Raw genomic sequence first — 19,410 nt, forward strand, 5'->3', positions numbered from 1 at the left:
TTCACCAGGTTGATACCAGAGATGAGGGGTGTAGATTATGAGGAGAGACTGAGCAGATTAGGTTTGTACTCGTTGGAGTTTAGAAGGCTGAGGGGTGATCTTATAGAGGCATATAAGATAATGAAGGGGCTGGATAGGGTAGAAGTGGAGAGATTCTTTCCACTTAGAAAGGAAACCAGAACTAGAGGGCACAGCCTCAAAATAAAGGGGGGTCAGTTTAGAACAGAGTTGAGGAGGAACTTCTTCTCTCAGAGGGTGGTGAATCTCTGGAATTCTCTGCCCACTGAAGTGGTGGAGGCTACCTCGTTGAATATGTTTAAGTCATGGATAGATGGATTTCTGATCGGTAGGGGAATTAAGGGTTATGGGGAACAGGCGGGTAAGTGGAACTGATTCACTTCAGATCAGCAATGATCTTATTGAATGGCGGGGCAGGCTTGAGGGGCTAGATGGCCTACTCCTGCTGCTATTTCTTATGTTCTTATGTTATGTTCTTTGTAGTTTTTTGGGCAGAGCAGGAGCCATACCAAGCTATGTAACAACCAGAAAGAATGCTTTCTGTGGTGCATCAGTAAATGTTGGTGAGAATTTTAGCGGACATGCTGAATTTCCTTAGCCTGCTGAGAAAGTAGAGGCGTTATGCAGTCACTAAGTAGACAGTTGTGTAATAGCTATCAGCTCAGGAGCATTGACAGAGTAAATAAGGGGAAACTGTTTCTGTGGCAGCAGGGGTGTTAGCTAGAGGTCACAGATTTACAATAATTTATGAAAGGACTGTGGGGGAGATGTAGAGAATTGTTTTGCCCAGTGAGTTGTTCGAATCTGGAATGCTCCCCGTGAAAGGGCAGTTTAAGCAGATTCAGTGGTAACTTTTAAAGGAGAACTGGGTGAATATTTGAATGGGTGAATATTGCAGGGCTATGAGGAAAGTGCAGGGGGAGTGAGATTAACTGTTTAGCTCTCGGAGAGGTGGCACAGGCAGGATAGGTAGTATAGATTGCTGTTGCGCTGTATGATTTTCTGAACAATGGGGGAATGTTTATTTCATTGCCAGCATTAATGAAGTAAGAGTTTCTTTGGAATATGCTGTAGGTTTGAGCGACGGACCATGCGGTGCAAAGAAGCTAAACTAAGTTCGAGAGCATTAGTACTCAGGACTTAATGTAAGTTTGTGACCTGTGCTTCTCAGTTCCAATCTAAAACCATTTCAAGTAAGTGGGTAACAGTTATTAACCAAAGAGTAAATCAGAAGTGTCAATTCACCTTGTCTGCTTGTGGCAAGAGGCATCAGTCATGGTCTCATTGAAAAAAGAAAAATAATTTAGAACATAGAACATAGAACATTACAGTACAGCGCAAGACAGGCCCTTCGGCCCTCGATGTTGCGCCAACCTGTGAAACCAATCTAAAGCCCATCTAACCTACACTATTCCAATATCATCCATATGTTTATCCAATAACCATTTAAATGCCCTTAATGTTGGCGAGTCCACTACTGTTGCAGGCAGGGCATTCCACACCCTTACTATTCTCTGAGTAAGGAACCTACCTCTGACATCTGCCCTATATCTATCACCCCTCAATTTCAAGCTATGTCCCCTCGTGCTAGCCATCACCATCCGAGGAAAAAGGCTCTCACTGTCCACCCTATCTAATCCTCTGATCATCTTATATGCCTCTATTAAGTCACCTCTTAACCTTCTTCTCTCCAACAAAAACAGCCTTAAGTCCCTCAGCCTTTCCTCATAAGACCTTCCCACCATACTAGGCAACATCCTGGTAAATCTCCTCTGCACCCTTTCCAATGCTTCCACATCCTTCCTATAATGTGGCGACCAGAACTGTACGCAATACTCCAAGTGCAGCTGCACCAGAGTTTTGTACAGCTGCAACATGACCTCATGGCTCCGAAACTCAATCCCTCTACCAATAAAAGCTAACACACCGAACGCCTTCTGAACAACCCTATCAACCTGAGTGCCCATTTTCAGGGATCTATGCACATGGACACCGAGATCTCTCTGCTCATCCACACTACTAAGTATCTTACTATTAGCCCAGTACTCTGTATTCCTGTTACTCCTTCCAAAGTGAATCACCTCACACGTTTCCGCATTAAACTCCATTTGCCACCTCTCAGCCCAGCTCTGCAGCTTATCTATGTCCCTCTGTAATCTGCAACATCCTTCCGCACTGTTCACAACTCCACCGACTTTAGTGTCATCCGCAAATTTACTAACCCATCTTTCTACGCCCACATCCAGGTCATTTATAAAAATGACAAACAGCAGTGGCCCCAAAACAGATCCTTGCGGTACACCACTAGTAACTGAACTCCAGGATGAACATTTCCCATCAACCACCACCCTCTGTCTTCTTACAGCTAGCCAATTCCTGATCCAAACCACTGAATCACCCTCAACCCCATGCCTCCGTATTTTCTGCAATAGCTTACCGTGGGAAACCTCATCAAATGCTTTACTGAAATCCATATACACCACATCAACTGCTTTACCCTCATCCACCTCTTTGGTCACCTTCTCAAAGAACTCAATAAGGTTTGTGAGGCACGACCTACCTTTCACAAAACCGTGTTGACTATCCCTGATCAAATTATTCTTTTCTAGATGATTATAAATCCTATCTCTTATAATCCTTTCCAAAACTTTGCCCACAACAGAAGTAAGGCTCACTGGTCTATAATTACCAGGGTTGTCTCTACTCCCCTTCTTGAACAAGGGGACAGACAACATTTGCTATCCTCCAGTCTTCTGGCACTATTCCTGTAGACAATGACGACATAAAGATCAAAGCCAAAGGCTCTGCAATCTCCTCCCTAGCCTCCCAGAGAATCCTAGGATAAATCCCATCCGGCCCAGGGGACTTATCTATTTTCACACTTTCCAGAATTGCTAACATCTCCTCCTTATGAACCTCAATCCCATCTAGTCTAATAGCCTGTATCTCAGTATTCTCCTCGACAACATTGTCTTTTTCCTGCGTGAATACTGACGAAAAATATTCATTTAGCGCCTCTCCTATCTCTTCGGACTCCACGCACAACTTCCCACTACTGTCCTTGACTGGCCCTAATCTTACCCTAGTCATTCTTTTATTGCTGACATACTTATAGAAAGCTTGAGGGTTTTCCTTGACCCTACCTGCCAAAGACTTCTCATGTCCCCTCCTGGCTCTTCTTAGCTCTCTTTTTAGGTCCTTCCTGGTTAACTTGTAACTCTCAAGCGCCCTAACTGAACCTTCACGTCTCATCTTTACATAAGTCTCCTTCTTCCTCTTCACAAGAGATTCAACTTCTTTAGTAAACCACAGTTCCCTCGCTCGACCACTTCCTCCCTGCCTGACAGGTACATACTTATCAAGGACACGCAGTAGCTGTTCCTTGAACAAGCTCCACATTTCAATTGTGCCCATCCCCTGCAGTTTCCTTCCACATCCTATGCATCCTAAATCACGCCAAATCGCATCATAATTTCCTTTCCCCCAGCTATAACTCTTGCCCTGCGGTATATAGCTATCCCTTTCCATCGCTAAAGTAAACGTAACCGAATTCTGGTCACTATCACAAGTGTTCACCTACCTCCAAATCTAACACCTGGCCTGGTTCATTACCCAGTACCAAATCCAATGTGGCCTCGCCTCTTGTTGGCCTATCTACATACTGTGTCAGGAAACCCTCCTGCACACATTGGACAAGAACTGACCCATCTAAAGTACTCGAACTATAGCTTTTCCAGTCAATATTTGTAAAGTTAAACTCCCAACAGGGTGACCTCTCCTTTCTGTTTCTAACCTCAGCCCATACTACCTCAGTAGACGAGTCCTCCTCAAACATCCTTTCTGCCACCGTAATACTGTCCTTGACTAACAATGCCACACCTCCCCCTCTTTTACCACCTTCCCTGATCTTACTGAAACATCTAAACCCCGGAACCTGCAACAACCATTCCTGTCCCTGCTCTATCCATGTCTCCGAAATGGCCACAACATCAAAGTCCCAGGTACCAACCCATGCTGCAAGTTCACCCACCTTATTCCGGATGCTCCTGGCGTTGAAGTAGACACACTTCAAACCACCTTCCTGCCTGCCGGTACACTCCTGCGACCTTGAAACCTTATTCATGACCTCACTACTCTCAACCTCCTGAACACTGGAGCTACAATTCAGGTTCCCATCCCCCTGCTGAATTAGTTTAAACCCTCCCGAAGAGCATTAGCAAATCTCCCCCCCAGGGTATTGGTACCCCTCTGGTTCAGGTGCAGACCAGCCCGTTTGTAGAGGTCCCACCTATCCCAGAATGACCCCCAATTATCCAGGTATCTGAATCCCTCCCTCCTGCACCATCCCTGTAACCACGTGTTCAATTGCTCTCTCTCCCTATTCCTCTCCTTGCTAGCACGTGGCACGGGTAACAAACCAGAGATAACAACTCTGTTTGTTCTGGCTCTAAGCTTCCACCCTAACTCCCTGAATTTCTGCCTTACATCCCCATCCCTTTTCCTACCTATGTCTTGGGTGTCTATGTGAACCATGACTTGGGGCTGGTCCCCCTCCCCCTTAAGGATCCTGAACACACGATCCGAGACATCACGGACTCTGGCACCTGGGAGGCAACACACCGACCGTGAGTCCCTCTCGTTCCCACAGAATCTCCTATCTGTCCCCCTAACTATGGAGTCCCCAATAACTAATGCTCTACTCCTCTCCCCCCTTCCCTTCTGAGCAACAGGGGCAGACTCTGTGCCAGAGACCTGTACCCCATGGCTTACCCCTGTTAAGTCATCCCCCCCAACAGTATTCAAAACGGTATACTTGTTATACAGAGGAATGGACACAGGGGATCGCTGCACTGACTGCTTCTTACCCCTTCTAACAGTCACCCAAGTATCTTCATTTCTAGGAGTAACTACTCGTTAATTTGGAGGAAATTAATCCATTTTTGAATGGGATATATTTGGAGTTAATATGTCAACTTGAGTATTAATGTAACGATTATACTTTGCAAAACTTAATATAAGTAAAGGTGTATTTTGATCTGATTTATCATTGTCACATGTATTGGGGTACAGTGGAAAGTATTGTTTCTTGCATGTATGCAGACAAAAGCAGCAGCTGTTCTTGAGTCAGTTGGTACGTGACCTCAGACTTTTGTACCTTTTTCCTGTCTTTATGGTTGTCAGAGTATAAAAGACCAGGATGAAATGATTATGTTCAAAATAATGTCACTGATTTACTTTGTTATACTAAATATTTCAGGATTTTTAGCCATTTCTTCTTTATTTGTGTTGGGATTAATTAAAATTCATCCATCTTTTTCCATGCATGGACAAATCGGGCGGCATGGTGGCACAGTGGTTAGCACTGCTGCTTCACAGCGCCAGGGACCCGGGTTCGATCCCGGTTTGGGTCACTGTGTGGAGTCTGCACGTTCTCCCCATGTCTGCGTGGGTTTCCTCCGGGTGCTCTGGTTTCCTCCCACAGTCTGAAAGACGTGCTGGTTAGGCGCATTGACCCAAACAGGCGCTGGAATGTGGCAACTAGGGGAATTTCACAGTAACTTCATTGCAGTGTTAATGTAAGCCTTATTTGTGACTGATAAATAAACTTTATCTTTAATTTTTCACTAATCTTTGCTTGCATGTCAAATGTTGCTTTGTTGTTTTGTCAAAGTCCTGCTAGTTTTATGTGAATTGAAAATATTTTTTCAATTTTCTTCAATGTATTCTGAACCTGTGGGTGATTGTCGCTCTCTAAGGACAACATATCGGACTTTTGAATAGACCTATCATTTATTAGGCTGATCTTTCTCTACACCCTAGCTATGACTAACACTACATTCTGCGCTCCCTTGTTTCCTTCTCTATGTACGGTATGCTTTGTCTGTATAGTGCGTAAGAAGCAATACATTTCACTGTATACTAATACATGTGACAATAATAAATCAAATCAAATCAGCAAAAGAGGGTCATCTGGCTTGAGGCACTAATTGGGACTGAAAGTGGGAAATCACCAGTGGGTGGTGGAGACATATAGAGATTGGAGCAGCTGGAGGAGTGTTCCAGGGTGTCCAGTGAGGCTGTGAGCCTGAGTACAAGTTTTCCCTTGTTAACAAAATACTTTTTGTGTTTCTGACGAAGTCAGTACCATGAATCATTATCGGAACTTTATGCAGTAGCCTGACTGACTCAGCTAAGCAGCAGAAAAACTGTTCCGATATGTAGAATGATTGCCTGACTGTTAGTTAACACCCCATTGAGCAAAATATTTCTTCCATCATCCGACACCTCCTGATCTCCTTTTTCTGGGCTTTATTTTTTGAAGTGTTGGATCTTGCAGGTGTGGGACATGAGAGGAGCCCTCATCGATACTCATAGATTTGTCTAACACGCCAGAAAAGTAGCTTTGACAGCTGCTGCTGTTTAAGGCACTCAGGCTAAAAATAATGTCATGGATAATAGGCAAAGATTATTTTTGTTGAGAGATATGTTTGTTCTTTCATGTGTTCGCAGCTGAAAGAACAACAAAAAAGCACATTGACAGATATTCCTCTGCTTCTTTAATATTGGTGCATATGCAAAGATCTTATCATTATTGTAATCATTGGCCCTATTATTTTCACTGCTGTATTTCTTTTATCAAAGTGCAGAGAGGTTTTATCACAGCTGCATGGTTTGGACAATTGATGAGGAATGTGGTGGCTGGTTAGCTTTTCCTAAAATTCACTCTTGGGATATGAGCATTGCTGCAAGGTTAGCATTTATTGCCTTTCCTCAGCTGCTCTTAAAGGTGATGGTGTCATCTTTGTGAAACAGCATAAGTGGACAACTGAGTGGTTTGCTGGGACATTCCTGAGGTAAGAGTCAACCACACTGCTGTGGGTCTGAAGTCACATGTAGGCCAGACCGGGTAAGGACAGCAGATTTCCTTCCCTAAAGGACATTAGTGAACAGATGGGTTTTTATTACAATTCAACAGTTTCATGGTCTCTATCACTGATCCTAGACTTTTATTCCAGATTTATTCAATTAACTGAATTTAAATTCCCCATGCTGGGATCTTCTAGAAAATTAGTGCTAGTCTCTTGATTGTTGGTCTAATAACATAACCACTATCCTGTTGTATCTATTTTCCAACCATATTGTGAAATCATAGCTTTCTCATTATCCCTCCAAGTACCAAAGTAGTTCAGTGTTTGACAGGAAACCCACTAGAAAAGTTGGACGTTTCTTAAATCCATGTCCATTTTTCTTGTGTTATGATCATTGTAGAGACCAATAAGTTTTGAAAAGGTATTTGAATATCTAGTAACTGACTGGAAGGACCGCAAGGTGCCGGAGGATTGGAGGATTGCGGATGTGGTTCCTATTTTCAAGAAGGGGAATAGGGATAGCCCAGGTAATTACCGACCGGTGAGTCTAACCTCAGTGGTTGGTAAACTGATGGAGGAGATCCTGAGGGACAGGATATATGAGCATTTAGAGAGGTTTAGTATGCTCAAGAATACTCAGAATGGCTTTGTCAAGGGCAGATCGTGCCTTACGAGCCTGGTGGAGTTCTTCGAAAATGTGGCTAAACACATTGACGAAGGGAAGGCGGTAGATGTGGTTTATATGGATTTTAGCAAGGCGTTCGATAAGGTCCCCCATGCAAGGCTTCTAGAAAAAGTGAGAGGGCATGGGATCCAAGGGGCTGCTGCCCGGTGGATCCAGAACTGGCTTGCCCAAAGGAGACAGACAGTGGGTATAGATGGGTCTTTTTCTAAATGGAGGTCGGTCACCAGTGGTGTGCCCCAGGGATCTGTTCTGGGACCCTTGCTGTTTGTCATTTTCATAAATGACCTGGATGAGGAAGCGGAGGGATGGGTTGGTAAGTTTGCCGATGACACGAAGGTTGGTGGGGTTGTGGATAGTCTGGAGGGATGTCAGAAGTTACAGAGGGACATAGATAGGATGCAAGACTGGGCGGAGAAGTGGCAGATGGACTTCAACCCAGATAAATCGGTAGTGGTCCATTTTGGTAGGTCAAATGGGATGAAGGAGTACAATATAAAGGGAAAGACTCTTGGTACGGTAAAGGATCAGAAGGACCTTGGGGTCCGGGTCCATAGGACTCTGAAATCGGCCCCGCAGGTGGAGGAGGTGGTTAAGAAGGCATATGGTGTGCTGGCCTTTATCAATCGAGGGATTGAGTTTAGGAGTCCGGGGATAATGATGCAGCTATATAAGACCCTCGTCAGACTCCACTTGGAGTACTGTGCTCAGTTCTGGTTGCCTCACTATAGGAAGGATGTGGAAAAGATTGAAAGGGTGCAGAGGAGATTTACAAGGATGTTGCCTGGATTGAGTGACATGCCTTATGAGGATAGGCTGAGGGAGCTCGGTCTTTTCTCCTTGGAGAGACGAAGGATGAGAGGAGACCTAATAGAGGTGTATAAGATGTTGAGAGGCATAGATCGGGTGGACTCTCAGAGGCTTTTTCCCAGGATGGAAATGTCTGCTACGAGAGGACACAGGTTTAAGGTGCTGGGGGGGGTAGGTACAGGGGAGATGTTAGGGGGAAGTCTTTCACACAGAGGGTGGTGGGCGAGTGGAATCGGCTGCCGTCAGGGGTGGTGGAGGCGAACTCAATAGGGTCTTTTAAGAGACTCCTGGATGAGTACATGGAGCTTAGGAGCTTAATAGGATGGAGGGTTATAGGTAGGTCTGGAAGGTAGGGATGTGTTCGGCACAACTTGTGGGCCGAAGGGCCTGTTTGTGCTGTAGTTTTTCTATGTTTCTATGTTTCTAAGACAAGATTTCAAGTTTTAAGACTGACTGTAATAACACACTAAAAGTAACATTGACAAAATACTACTTCAGTGGGCACCTTATACTCTAAACCTCAGAACAGTTACCCCATTTAACTTCTAAAATGATCAAAAATTCCTCTCCGTGGTTATACTTTACTCTATCCCTTTAATGGACACTTCATTCTCTAGGAATCAGTCCAAAGCTATTCTCAGCTCCTAATAGCTTTCTTCCTTTTTCAACTGGGTGACTTCTGATCCAGAAACTGGCTTTCAGGGTGTGGATTACCCTGGTGATCCCTCTTTCCAGCCAAAGCTAGGCAAATCTTCCAGCCTTGTTTAAATCTTCACAAATTTGGTCTCTTCAATCTGAGCATGGGCTCTCACCTGCATTCTGCATAAAATGGAGACTGACTGCTTCTGTCTGTCTGTATGTCTGTCTATCTATCTATCTATCTATCTATCTATCTATCTATCTATCTATCTATCTATCTATCTATCTATCTATCTATCTATCTACCCTCTCTCCTCTCTCAGATTCTTCTGACAGACTTGTTTCTGTCAGATACAGTATTATCTTAGTGAACTCTAAGTCAATCTTGCAATGGCTTCATATGGACTATTCCTTGCTAAAGCCCATCCACATGGCAACATTAATCATATGGATTTTGTATCCAGGTGGAAATGCTAATTAGCTAGCCTTGAGATGTGCAACTCTATTCTGTCTTAAAATTTAATAGTTAGTTTAACTATTTATAAAACCTGACATTCACAGCACCTTGTGAGACTTTGAGACTGACAGCCTGTCCAAAATCAGCATCGATACTCTTGCTGTTGTCTATAGGTGTGAATTACCCTGAGCATTCTTCAGTCAGACAGCCTTGAACCTTTAACAACCAAGCCACCCAAGCTTGTTGCTGGGCAAAATTCAGAAAAGGCCAAATTATTCCATTATTCCCCTTTTTACCCTAAATTAAAGAGACACAATGATCTTATAAAATTTATATTTGCAACATCTGCAACTTCTCACTTGAACCTTGCTAAGGTTTCTGCCCCTGCCACAGCACAAAAGTAGCCCTTATCAAAGTCACATACTGTGTAGCTGTGACCATGGTAGACAATCCCTTCTTTTGACTTGTTTGCAATCACTGACAGAATAAACCACACCAACCTCCTCCAATACCTCTCCACTCTCATCCAGTTACAGTGACTTATTTCTGTTCTCATGTCCAAACAATTACAGGTTAGGTACATCGGCCATGCTAAATTCTCCCTCAGTGTACCTGAACAGGCGCCGGAGTGTGGCAACTAGGGGATTCTCACAGTAACTTCATTGCAGTGTTAATGTAAGCCTACTTGTGACACTAATAAATCAACTTTAACCTCAGATTTCCCTCAAGAATATATCCTTGCGCCCCATCCCTCCTTCCTGCCTCTTATCTACTTGCTTCCCCTTGGCAAAAGCAGATTAGATTCCATAAGTACGCTGACAACACTGAGCTCTATGGGTCCTATTTTACCATTTTGATTTTAAGTGCTGGGCGGACTTGAAACTGGGAGTATTTCAGATCCGGCTTTTAGACCCGTTCTGAGGCGCCCCCATACACACTCTCCCTGAAAAAATATCAGCGATTCCTAATCACGCTGCACAAGCCTGTGGGCGGGGCTTAATGCACCCGAAACCCTGCAGCTCCGATCGGCGCCTCCAACTGCGCACACGCAGAAAAAAATGATAGAATGCGGCTCCCCTGCCACATCCCTCCCGGGCCGGATAATGCCTCCCTCTGGCTCCACAGACATTGCCCCATCCCCACAACATTACTGACTCCCTTATCCCCCCACACCCCCGCCACCCAGACCGATCTCCCCTCTTCCCCATTGAGCTCAGGCAGAGTGGCAGTGGACCCCCCCTTCCCCCTCACTGATCTCAGGCAGAGTGGCAGCGGACACCCCTTTCCCCCCCACTAGTCTCAAGCAGAGAGTCGTCAGACATCCCCTCACCCTCCCCCCACTACTCCCCCACCGATCTCAAGCAGAGAGCCGTCTGACGCTCGGCACTTACCTCCTCACTAACTGGAGTGCCCGAATCGGACTTTTATGGAACATGTCTGTTTCGTGCCGATTCTGGATGGGCGAACGCGGTGGTAAAGGGGCAAGTGCCGGTAAGGTTGGGCCTGCAGCCCATTAAGTCAATTTAAATGCATGCAAATGCATTTAAATGGCCGTCACGCCCGTTTCAGGCACGGTCCCGATCATGACCATTTTTGGGCCTTGGTAAAGGGGGAACCGGCGCGGAGGCAGGCGCGGATCATGCTACTCACCTCACGCCCAACTTTACCAAGTTTTCACACCTGAAAACGGGCGCAACCTGTTTGTAAAATCGGGCCCTATATCATCAACTCTTATTTTGTGTCTGAATCATTACATTGCCTGTCCAACATTCAGTCTTGGATGAGCAGAAATTTTCTCCAGTTAAATATTGCAAAGATTGAAACATTTGTTTTTAAGAACATAAGAACATAAGAAATAGGAGCAGGAGTAGGCCATCTAGCCCCTCGAGCCTGCCCCGCCATTCAATAAGATCATGGCTGATCTGACGTGGATCAGTACCACTTACCCACCTGATCCCCATAACCCTTAATTCCCTTACCGATCAGGAATCCATCCATCCGCGCTTTAAACATATTCAGCGAGGTAGCCTCCACCACCTCAGTGGGCAGAGAATTCCAGAGATTCACCACCCTCTGGGAGAAGAAGTTCCTCCTCAACTCTGTCCTAAACCGACCCCCCTTTATTTTGAGGCTGTGTCCTCTAGTTTTAACTTCCTTACTAAGTGGAAAGAATCTCTCCGCCTCCACCCTATCCAGCCCCCTCATTATCTTATAAGTCTCCATAAGATCCCCCCTCATCCTTCTAAACTCCAACGAGTACAAACCCAATCTCCTCAGCCTCTCCTCCTAATCCAAACCCCTCATCTCCGGTATCAACCTGGTGAACCTTCTCTGCACTCCCTCCAATGCCAATATATCCTTCCTCATATAAGGGGACCAATACTGCACACAGTATTCCAGCTGCGGCCTCACCAATGCCCTGTACAGGTGCATCAAGACATCCCTGCTTTTATATTCTATCCCCCTCGCGATATAGGCCAACATCCCATTTGCCTTCTTGATCACCTGTTGTACCTGCAGACTGGGCTTTTGCGTCTCATGCACAAGGACCCCCAGGTCCCTTTGCACGGTAGCATGTTTTAATTTGTTTCCATTGAGATAGTAATCCCATTTGTTATTATTTCCTCCAAAGTGTATAACCTCGCATTTATCAACGTTATACTCCATTTGCCATATCCTCGCCCACTCACTCAGCCTGTCCAAATCTCTCTGCAGATCTTCTCCGTCCTCCACACGATTCACTTTTCCACTTACCTTTGTGTCGTCTGCAAACTTCGTTACCCTACACTCCGTCCCCTCCTCCAGATCATCTATATAAATGGTAAATAGTTGCGGCCCGAGTACCGATCCCTGCGGCACGCCACTAGTTACCTTCCTCCAACTGGAAAAACACCCATTTATTCCGACTCTTTGCTTCCTGTCGGATAGCCAGTCCCCAATCCACTTTAACACACTACCCCCAACTCCGTGTGCCCTAATCTTCTTCAGCAGCCTTTTATGGGGCACCTTATCAAACGCCTTTTGGAAATCCAAAAACACCGCATCCACCGGTTCTCCTCCATCAACCGCCCTAGTCACATCTTCATAAAAATCCAACATGTTCGTCAAGCACGACTTTCCCCTCATGAATCCATGCTGCGTCTGATTGATCGAACCATTTCTATCCAGATGCCCTGCTATCTCCTCTTTAATAATGGATTCCAGCATTTTCCCTACTACAGACGTTAAGCTGACCGGCCTATAGTTACCCGCCTTTTGTCTCCTTCCTTTTTTAAACAGCGGCGTAACATTAGCCGTTTTCCAATCAACCGGCACTACCCCAGAATGCAACGAGTTTTGATAAATAATCACTAACGCATCCACTATTACCTCTGACATTTCTTTCAATACCCTGGGATGCATTCCATCCGGACCCGGGGACTTGTCCACCTTCAGTCCCATTAGTCTACCCAGCACTGCCTCTCTGGTAACATTAATTGTATTAAGTATTTCTCCTGCTGCCAACCCTCTATTGTTAATATTTGGCAAACTATTTGTGTCCTCCACCGTGAAGACCGACACAAAAAACTTATTTAAAGACTCAGCCATATCCTCATTTCCCACTATTAACTCCCCCCTCTCGTCCTCCAAGGGTCCAACATTCACTCTAGCCACTCTATTCCTTTTTATATATTTATAAAAACTTTTACTATCATTTTTTATATTAATTGCTAGCCTAGCTTCATAGTCTATCCTTCCTTTCTTTATCGCTTTCTTAGTCTCTCTTTGTTGTTTCTTAAATTTTTCCCAATCACTTCTTTCTCCACTATTTTTGGCCACTCTGTACGCAGCTGTTTTTATTTTAATACTCTCTTTTTAGTCTCTGCTACGTACTCAATTCCCTCGAGTACTTTTTCTCCAGTAATGATCATAGTTCTAAGTTCCTCGCTTTCTATAACCTCTGCATTTCTGTTATTATTGGGATGGTACTTGCTTCCCCCACTGTGGAAACTGAGGCAAAATATTGATTTAGTGTCTCAGCCATTTCTGCATTCTCTATTATTAACTCCTTAGCCTCATCTTCCAAGGGACCAACATTCACTTCAGCTACTGCCTTCATCTTTATGTACTCATTGAACTTTTTGCTGTCCATTTTTATATTTTGCGCTAGTTTTCTTTCATAATTTACGTTTGCTTTTTTTTGTTACTTTTTACTGACCCTTTGATGATCTTTAAAAGCTTTGATTTGATTTATTATTGTCACATGTATACAGCAAAAAGTATTGTTTCTTGCGCGCTAGACAGACAAAACATTCCGTTCATAGAGTACACAGGGGAGAAGAAAAGAAGAGGGTGCAGAACATAGTAATATTATTAGACAGTTTAAAAGAGTAAGAGTATGGCTTTAAAAGCATAGAATGAGAGTTAGAATTAGAGGTTATGCTGGGGACAGCTGGCAAGAAGTGATCTCAGCTTCCCAATCTTCAAGTGTGCCACTGTCCTTTGCAATATGGTATGTCTTATTTTTTGTCTTTAGGTTATCCTTAACTTCCTTGCTCAGCCATGGAAGTCTTTCCAGCCTCTTACCAACTTTCCTCCGCTCTGGAATATATTTTAGTTGGAGGACTTGAATATCTCCTTAAATATCTGCCGCTGCCACACTCCGGCGCCTGTTTGGGTACACTGAGGGAGAATTTAGCATGGCCAGTGCATCAAACCTGTAATTGTTTGGACATAAGAACAAAAATAAGTCCTGTAACTGGATGACAATGGAGAGGTATTGATTTATTCTGTCGGCGATTGCAAACAAGTCGAAAAGAAGGGATTGTCTACCATGGTCACAGGTACAGTGTCCAACCATGTAGTCTTCCTGCCCAATAGCATACTATGATCACTCTTCCCTGGAGGAACCTTAACTATGACATCATTTATTTGCCCTTCCTCATTATATAATACCAAATCTGGAAAAGCCTGCTCCCTGGTTAGTTCCACAACATATTGCTCCAAAAAAACAATCTCTAATTCATTCAATGAACTCTCCCTTGAGGCGACACTTGCCATTTTGATTCTTCCAGTCAATATGCATGTTAAAATCACCCATGATTATTGACATATCTTTCTTACAAGCCCTTGATATTTCTTGCTTTATACTGTGACCCACTGCGGAACTACTGTCTGGAGACCTAAAGATTAGTCCCACCAGGGGCTTTTTTCCCTTCTCATTTCTACCCACACTGATTCTATATCTTGGATTCCCGTGCCTATGTCATTTCTCATTACAGGGTGATCTCTTCCTTAACGTAAAGCTACACCCACCTCCTTCTCCTTCCTGCTTATCCTTCTGAAGTACTGAGTACCCTTGAACATTCAATTCCTAAACCTTGTATCCCTGCAACCACGTCTCAGTAACTGCCACTAAGTCATACCCATTTGTCTCAATTTGTGCTGGTAACTCATTAATTTTATTCCAAATGCTTCTTGCATTCAGATATAAAGTCTTTACGTTCATTTTATTATCCAATTACCTTCCTCTTAAATCAGTCCTTGGTGCAATATGACTTTCATATGATCTGCCATTACCTTTTGCTTTCTGTTGACATTCAGACTCATTACTAAGCTGCACTCCTACCTATTTTAACTTTGCATTCCTAATTTTCCATGCAACTGAACAGTCATCTCCACTATTTAGTTCAAAGCCCTCTCTCCTACCCTTGTGATGTGATTTGCAAGAACACTGGTCCCAGCATGGTTCAGATGTAAGCTGTCCCAATGGTACTCTCCCCACTTTTCCCAATATTGATGCCTGTGCCCCACAAACCAAAACCCACTTCTCCCATACCAGTCTGTGAGTCATGTATTCATCTCTCGAATTTTATGTACCCTTTGCCAATTTGCATGCAGCTCAGATAATAATGATGTGGAGATGCTGGCGTTGGACTGGGGTGAACACAGTAAGAGTTTTAACAACACCAGGTTAAAGTCCAACAGGTTTATTTGGTAGCAAACACCGTTAGCTTTCGGAGCGCTGCTCCTTCGTCAGATGGAGTGGAAATGTGCTCATTTCCACTCCATCTGACGAAGGAGCAGCGCTCCGAAAGCTAACGGTGTTTGCTACCAAATAAACCTGTTGGACTTTAACCTGGTGTTGTTAAAACTCTTACTGTGCTCAGATAATAATCCAGAGATTATAACCTTGGAGGTTCTGTTCTTTAATTTAGTGCTTAATTCCTCAAACAACCTACACAGAATCTCCTTCCTTGTTCTACCTATGTCATAGGTAATTACATGCCACAACCCTCCCCCTCCCACTGCAGGTTCCTCTCCAGTCCAGAGCAGATGTACTGAACCCTGGAACTGGGCAGACAACACAGCCTTCGAGACTCTAGATCTTGGCTACAGAGAACACTGTCTATTCCCTTCACTATCCCCATTCTTTGAAAATGTGACTAAACACATTGACGAAGGAAAAGCGGTAGATGTGGTTTACATGGACTTCAGCAAGGCATTTGATAAGGTCCCCCATGCAAGACTTCTCGAGAAAGTGAGAGGGCATGGGATCCAAGGGGCTGTTGCCTTGTGGATTCAGAACTGGCTTGCCTGCAGAAGGCAGAGAGTGGTTGTAGATGGGTCTTTTTCTAAATGGAGGTCGGTCACCAGTGGAGTGCAACAGGGATCTGTTCTGGGACCCTTGCTGTTTGTCATTTTCATAAATGACCTGGATGAGGAAGCGGAGGGATGGGTTGGTAAGTTTGCCGACGACACGAAGGTTGGTGGTGTTGTGGATAGGTTGGAGGGATGTCAGAAGCTGTAGCGTGACATAGATAGGTTGCAAGACTGGGCGGAGAAGTGGCAGATGGACTTCAACCCGGATAAATGTGTACTGGTCCATTTTGGCAGATCAAATGGGATGAAGGAGTATAATATCAAGGGTAAGACTCTTAGCAGTGTAGAGGATCAGAAGGACCTTGGGGTCCGGGTCCACAGGACTCTTAAATCGGCCTCGGAGGTAGAGGAGGTGGTTAAGAAGGCATATGGTGTGCTGGCCTTCATCAATCGAGGGATTGAGTTTAGGAGTCGGGAGAGAATGATGCAGCTTTATAAGACCCTCGTCAGACCCCACTCGGAGTACTGTGCTCAGTTCTGGTCGCCTCATTACAGGAGGGATGTGGAAATGATTGAAAGGGTGCAGAGAAGATTTACAAGGATGTTTGCCTGGATTGGTTGGCATGCCTTATGAGGATAGGCTGAGGGAGCTCGGTCTTTTCTCCTTGGAGAGACTAAGGATGAGAGGTGACCTGATAGAGGTGTACAAGATGTTGAGAGGTATAGATCGGGTGGATTCTCGGAGGCTTTTTCCCAGGGCTGAAATGGCTGCTACGAGAGGACACAGGTTTAAGGTGCTGGGGAGTAGGTACAGAGGAGATGTCAGGGGTAAGTTTTTCACTCAGAGGGTGGTGGGTGAGTGGAATCGGCTGCCGTCAGTGGTGGTGGAGGCAAACTCGATAGGGTCTTTTAAGAGACTTCTGGATGAGTACATGGGACTTAATAGGATTGAGGGTTATAGGTAAGTCTATATATAAGCCTAGGTGGGTAGGGACATGACCGGCGCAACTTGTGGGCCGAAGGGCCTGTTTGTGCTGTAGCGTTTCTATGTTCTATGTTCTAACTACAACTACATTTGTCTTTTCTCTCCCAACTTGAATGGCACTGTCATGGTCAGTTTTCTCATCCTCCTTACAGTCCCTGCTCTCATCCACACAGAGAACAAAAATCTAAAACCTGTTGGATAAGGGCAGGGGCTGAGGTTCCTACAGTCCTATCTCTTGGATCCGTCCACATGCCTCACTCACAGTTGCACCCTCCTGTCCCTGACCACTGTGAACCTCCGGCAATTAAGCTAAGAGGTGTGACTGCCTCCTGAAACTCAACATCCAGGTAACTCACCCCCTCCACGATGTGTCGCAATGTTTGAAGCTCAGACTCCTGATCACAAACTCTGGGCCAAAGTTCCCCGAGCAACCAACACTTGCTGCAGATGTGGTTGAACCACAATGGGGTCCACATATTGCAGCTACAACACGTTAAAGTTAAAGTTTATTTATTAGTCACAAGTAAGGCTTACATTAACACTGCAATGAAGTTACTGTGAAATTCCCCTAGTTGCCACATTCTGGCACTTGTTCAAGTCAATGCACCGAACCAGCACGTCTTTCGGACTGTGGGAGGAAACCGGAGCACCCGGAGGAAACCCACGCAGACACGGGGAGAACGTGCAGGCTCCACACAGACAGTGGCCCAAGCTGGGAATCGAAGCCAGGTCCCTGGCGCTGTGAGGCAGCGGTGTTAACCACTGCCACCGTGCCACCCCAGTGCCATTGTGCCACATTGCCTGGCCCTTCATCCCTATTTTATTTCATTAGAATTTATTTAATTTAGAATTTCAATTATTTTATTTATACCGCTAATCATTACTTTCCACAATTTGTTTCCCTACCGAGCCTTCACTTCCAAAGTCAGAAAGGTAGAAGAGAAATGGACTTATCTACCAGTCACTTACCTTTGATATCACACAGACATGTTCACTCCTCCTGCCTTGGCCTGCAACTGCTCCCACTGAGCTGTGGACACAATAAAGAAAAACAGGACACTGTAATACCCCCTGCTCCATTTTCCTAATCTCCCACATTTATGTTAACTCCCTGGCAGTCAGACCGAAATGACACTCCGTGCTAAGGCACAGGCAAATTTGTTTTTATAGTCTCTGCCTCCCCTGTTTCAAAAAAACAGTCTGAACTGGCTTACTAACTGCCCTAATGTAATCCTCTGGCAAGTCTACTAAGGGACCTTGTTTTTACCTTCTTTAGATCTGAAGATCTAAAATGCTGCTCTAATTTCTTTCTTCAATCATGCCTTCCATTCCCACTCCAAGAATTCCTCAGTATCCATCGGTTTTTCTTGCCAGAGGCATTCATTCTTATTAAGAATCTTGTAAGGTCTAATAGAAAGTGAAGACATTACTTAATTGTTATGGTGTACCATCAGCCTGTTTGGAACTCCATACTGCTAAATATCTACGGTGATGTTCCAGAAAAGCCATTGCAGACTGTGTGTTCAAAGGTAGGGCATCAATGTACAAAAGAAGCACACAAAGAATGTTTAGACCCTTTTCCACTAACACCAGTTCCTCATCCTCTCAGGTTCAGCTGCAGTTTAGAATTAAGATTCCTGAACCAGGCCAATATGTCCTTGTTGTTGAATATGCCAATGAAGCTGAGAGACTGCACACGCTCAATGTGGCTCTACACAATCCTCTTGGAGCAGCTATGCAAGGGAAGTTTAATCTGTACAGCTGCAAATACAGGTATGGTTAAACATAACGGAATGCTCATCTAAAGCATCTAAAAACTGACAAAGCCCTTGAGGAGTATGGTGAAAGTAGGAAGGAACTTAAATGTGGAATTAAAAGGGCTAAAAGGGGCCATGAAATGTCTTTAGCAAACAGGGTCAAGGAGAATGCCAAAGCTTTTTATGCATATATTAGGGGCAAGAAGGTAACAAGGGAAAGAATAGGCCCACTCAAGGATAATGGAGGAAAATTATGGGCCCGATTTTATCATCGCGTTGCGCCTGTTTTTGGGCGTGAAAATTTGGCAAAGTCGGACATGAGGCGAGTAATGCGATCCGTGCCCGCCTCCGTGCCAGTTCCCCCTTTACCAAGGCTTGAAAATGGCTGCGATCAGGACCGTGCCCAAAATGGGCACGACGGCCATTTAAATGCATTTCCATGCATTTAAATTGACTTAATGGGCTGCCCGCCCAACTTTACCGGCACTTCCCCCTTTACCACCGTGTTCACCCATCCAGAATCGGCGCGAAACAGACATGCTCCAAATAAATCCGATTTAGCCGCTCCATCAGTGAGGGTGGGTGGGAAGGGAGGTAGGGGCCCACAATTG

General features: G+C 44.7%; 1 protein-coding gene across 1 annotated transcript in view; it reads left to right on the forward strand.

The window, feature by feature from the left end:
- lama3 (laminin, alpha 3) overlaps positions 1–19,410 on the forward strand; it is a 458,111-nt gene that overhangs the window by 247,285 nt on the left and 191,416 nt on the right. Inside the window, exon 26 of the mRNA XM_078215598.1 lies at positions 18,652–18,815. Within this exon, the coding sequence (XP_078071724.1) occupies positions 18,652–18,815 (164 nt within the window). The remainder of the gene's footprint in view (positions 1–18,651; positions 18,816–19,410) is intronic.

The sequence above is a fragment of the Mustelus asterias genome, chromosome 7 (assembly GCF_964213995.1).
Source record: "Mustelus asterias chromosome 7, sMusAst1.hap1.1, whole genome shotgun sequence".
Classification (NCBI taxonomy): Eukaryota; Metazoa; Chordata; class Chondrichthyes; order Carcharhiniformes; family Triakidae; genus Mustelus; species Mustelus asterias.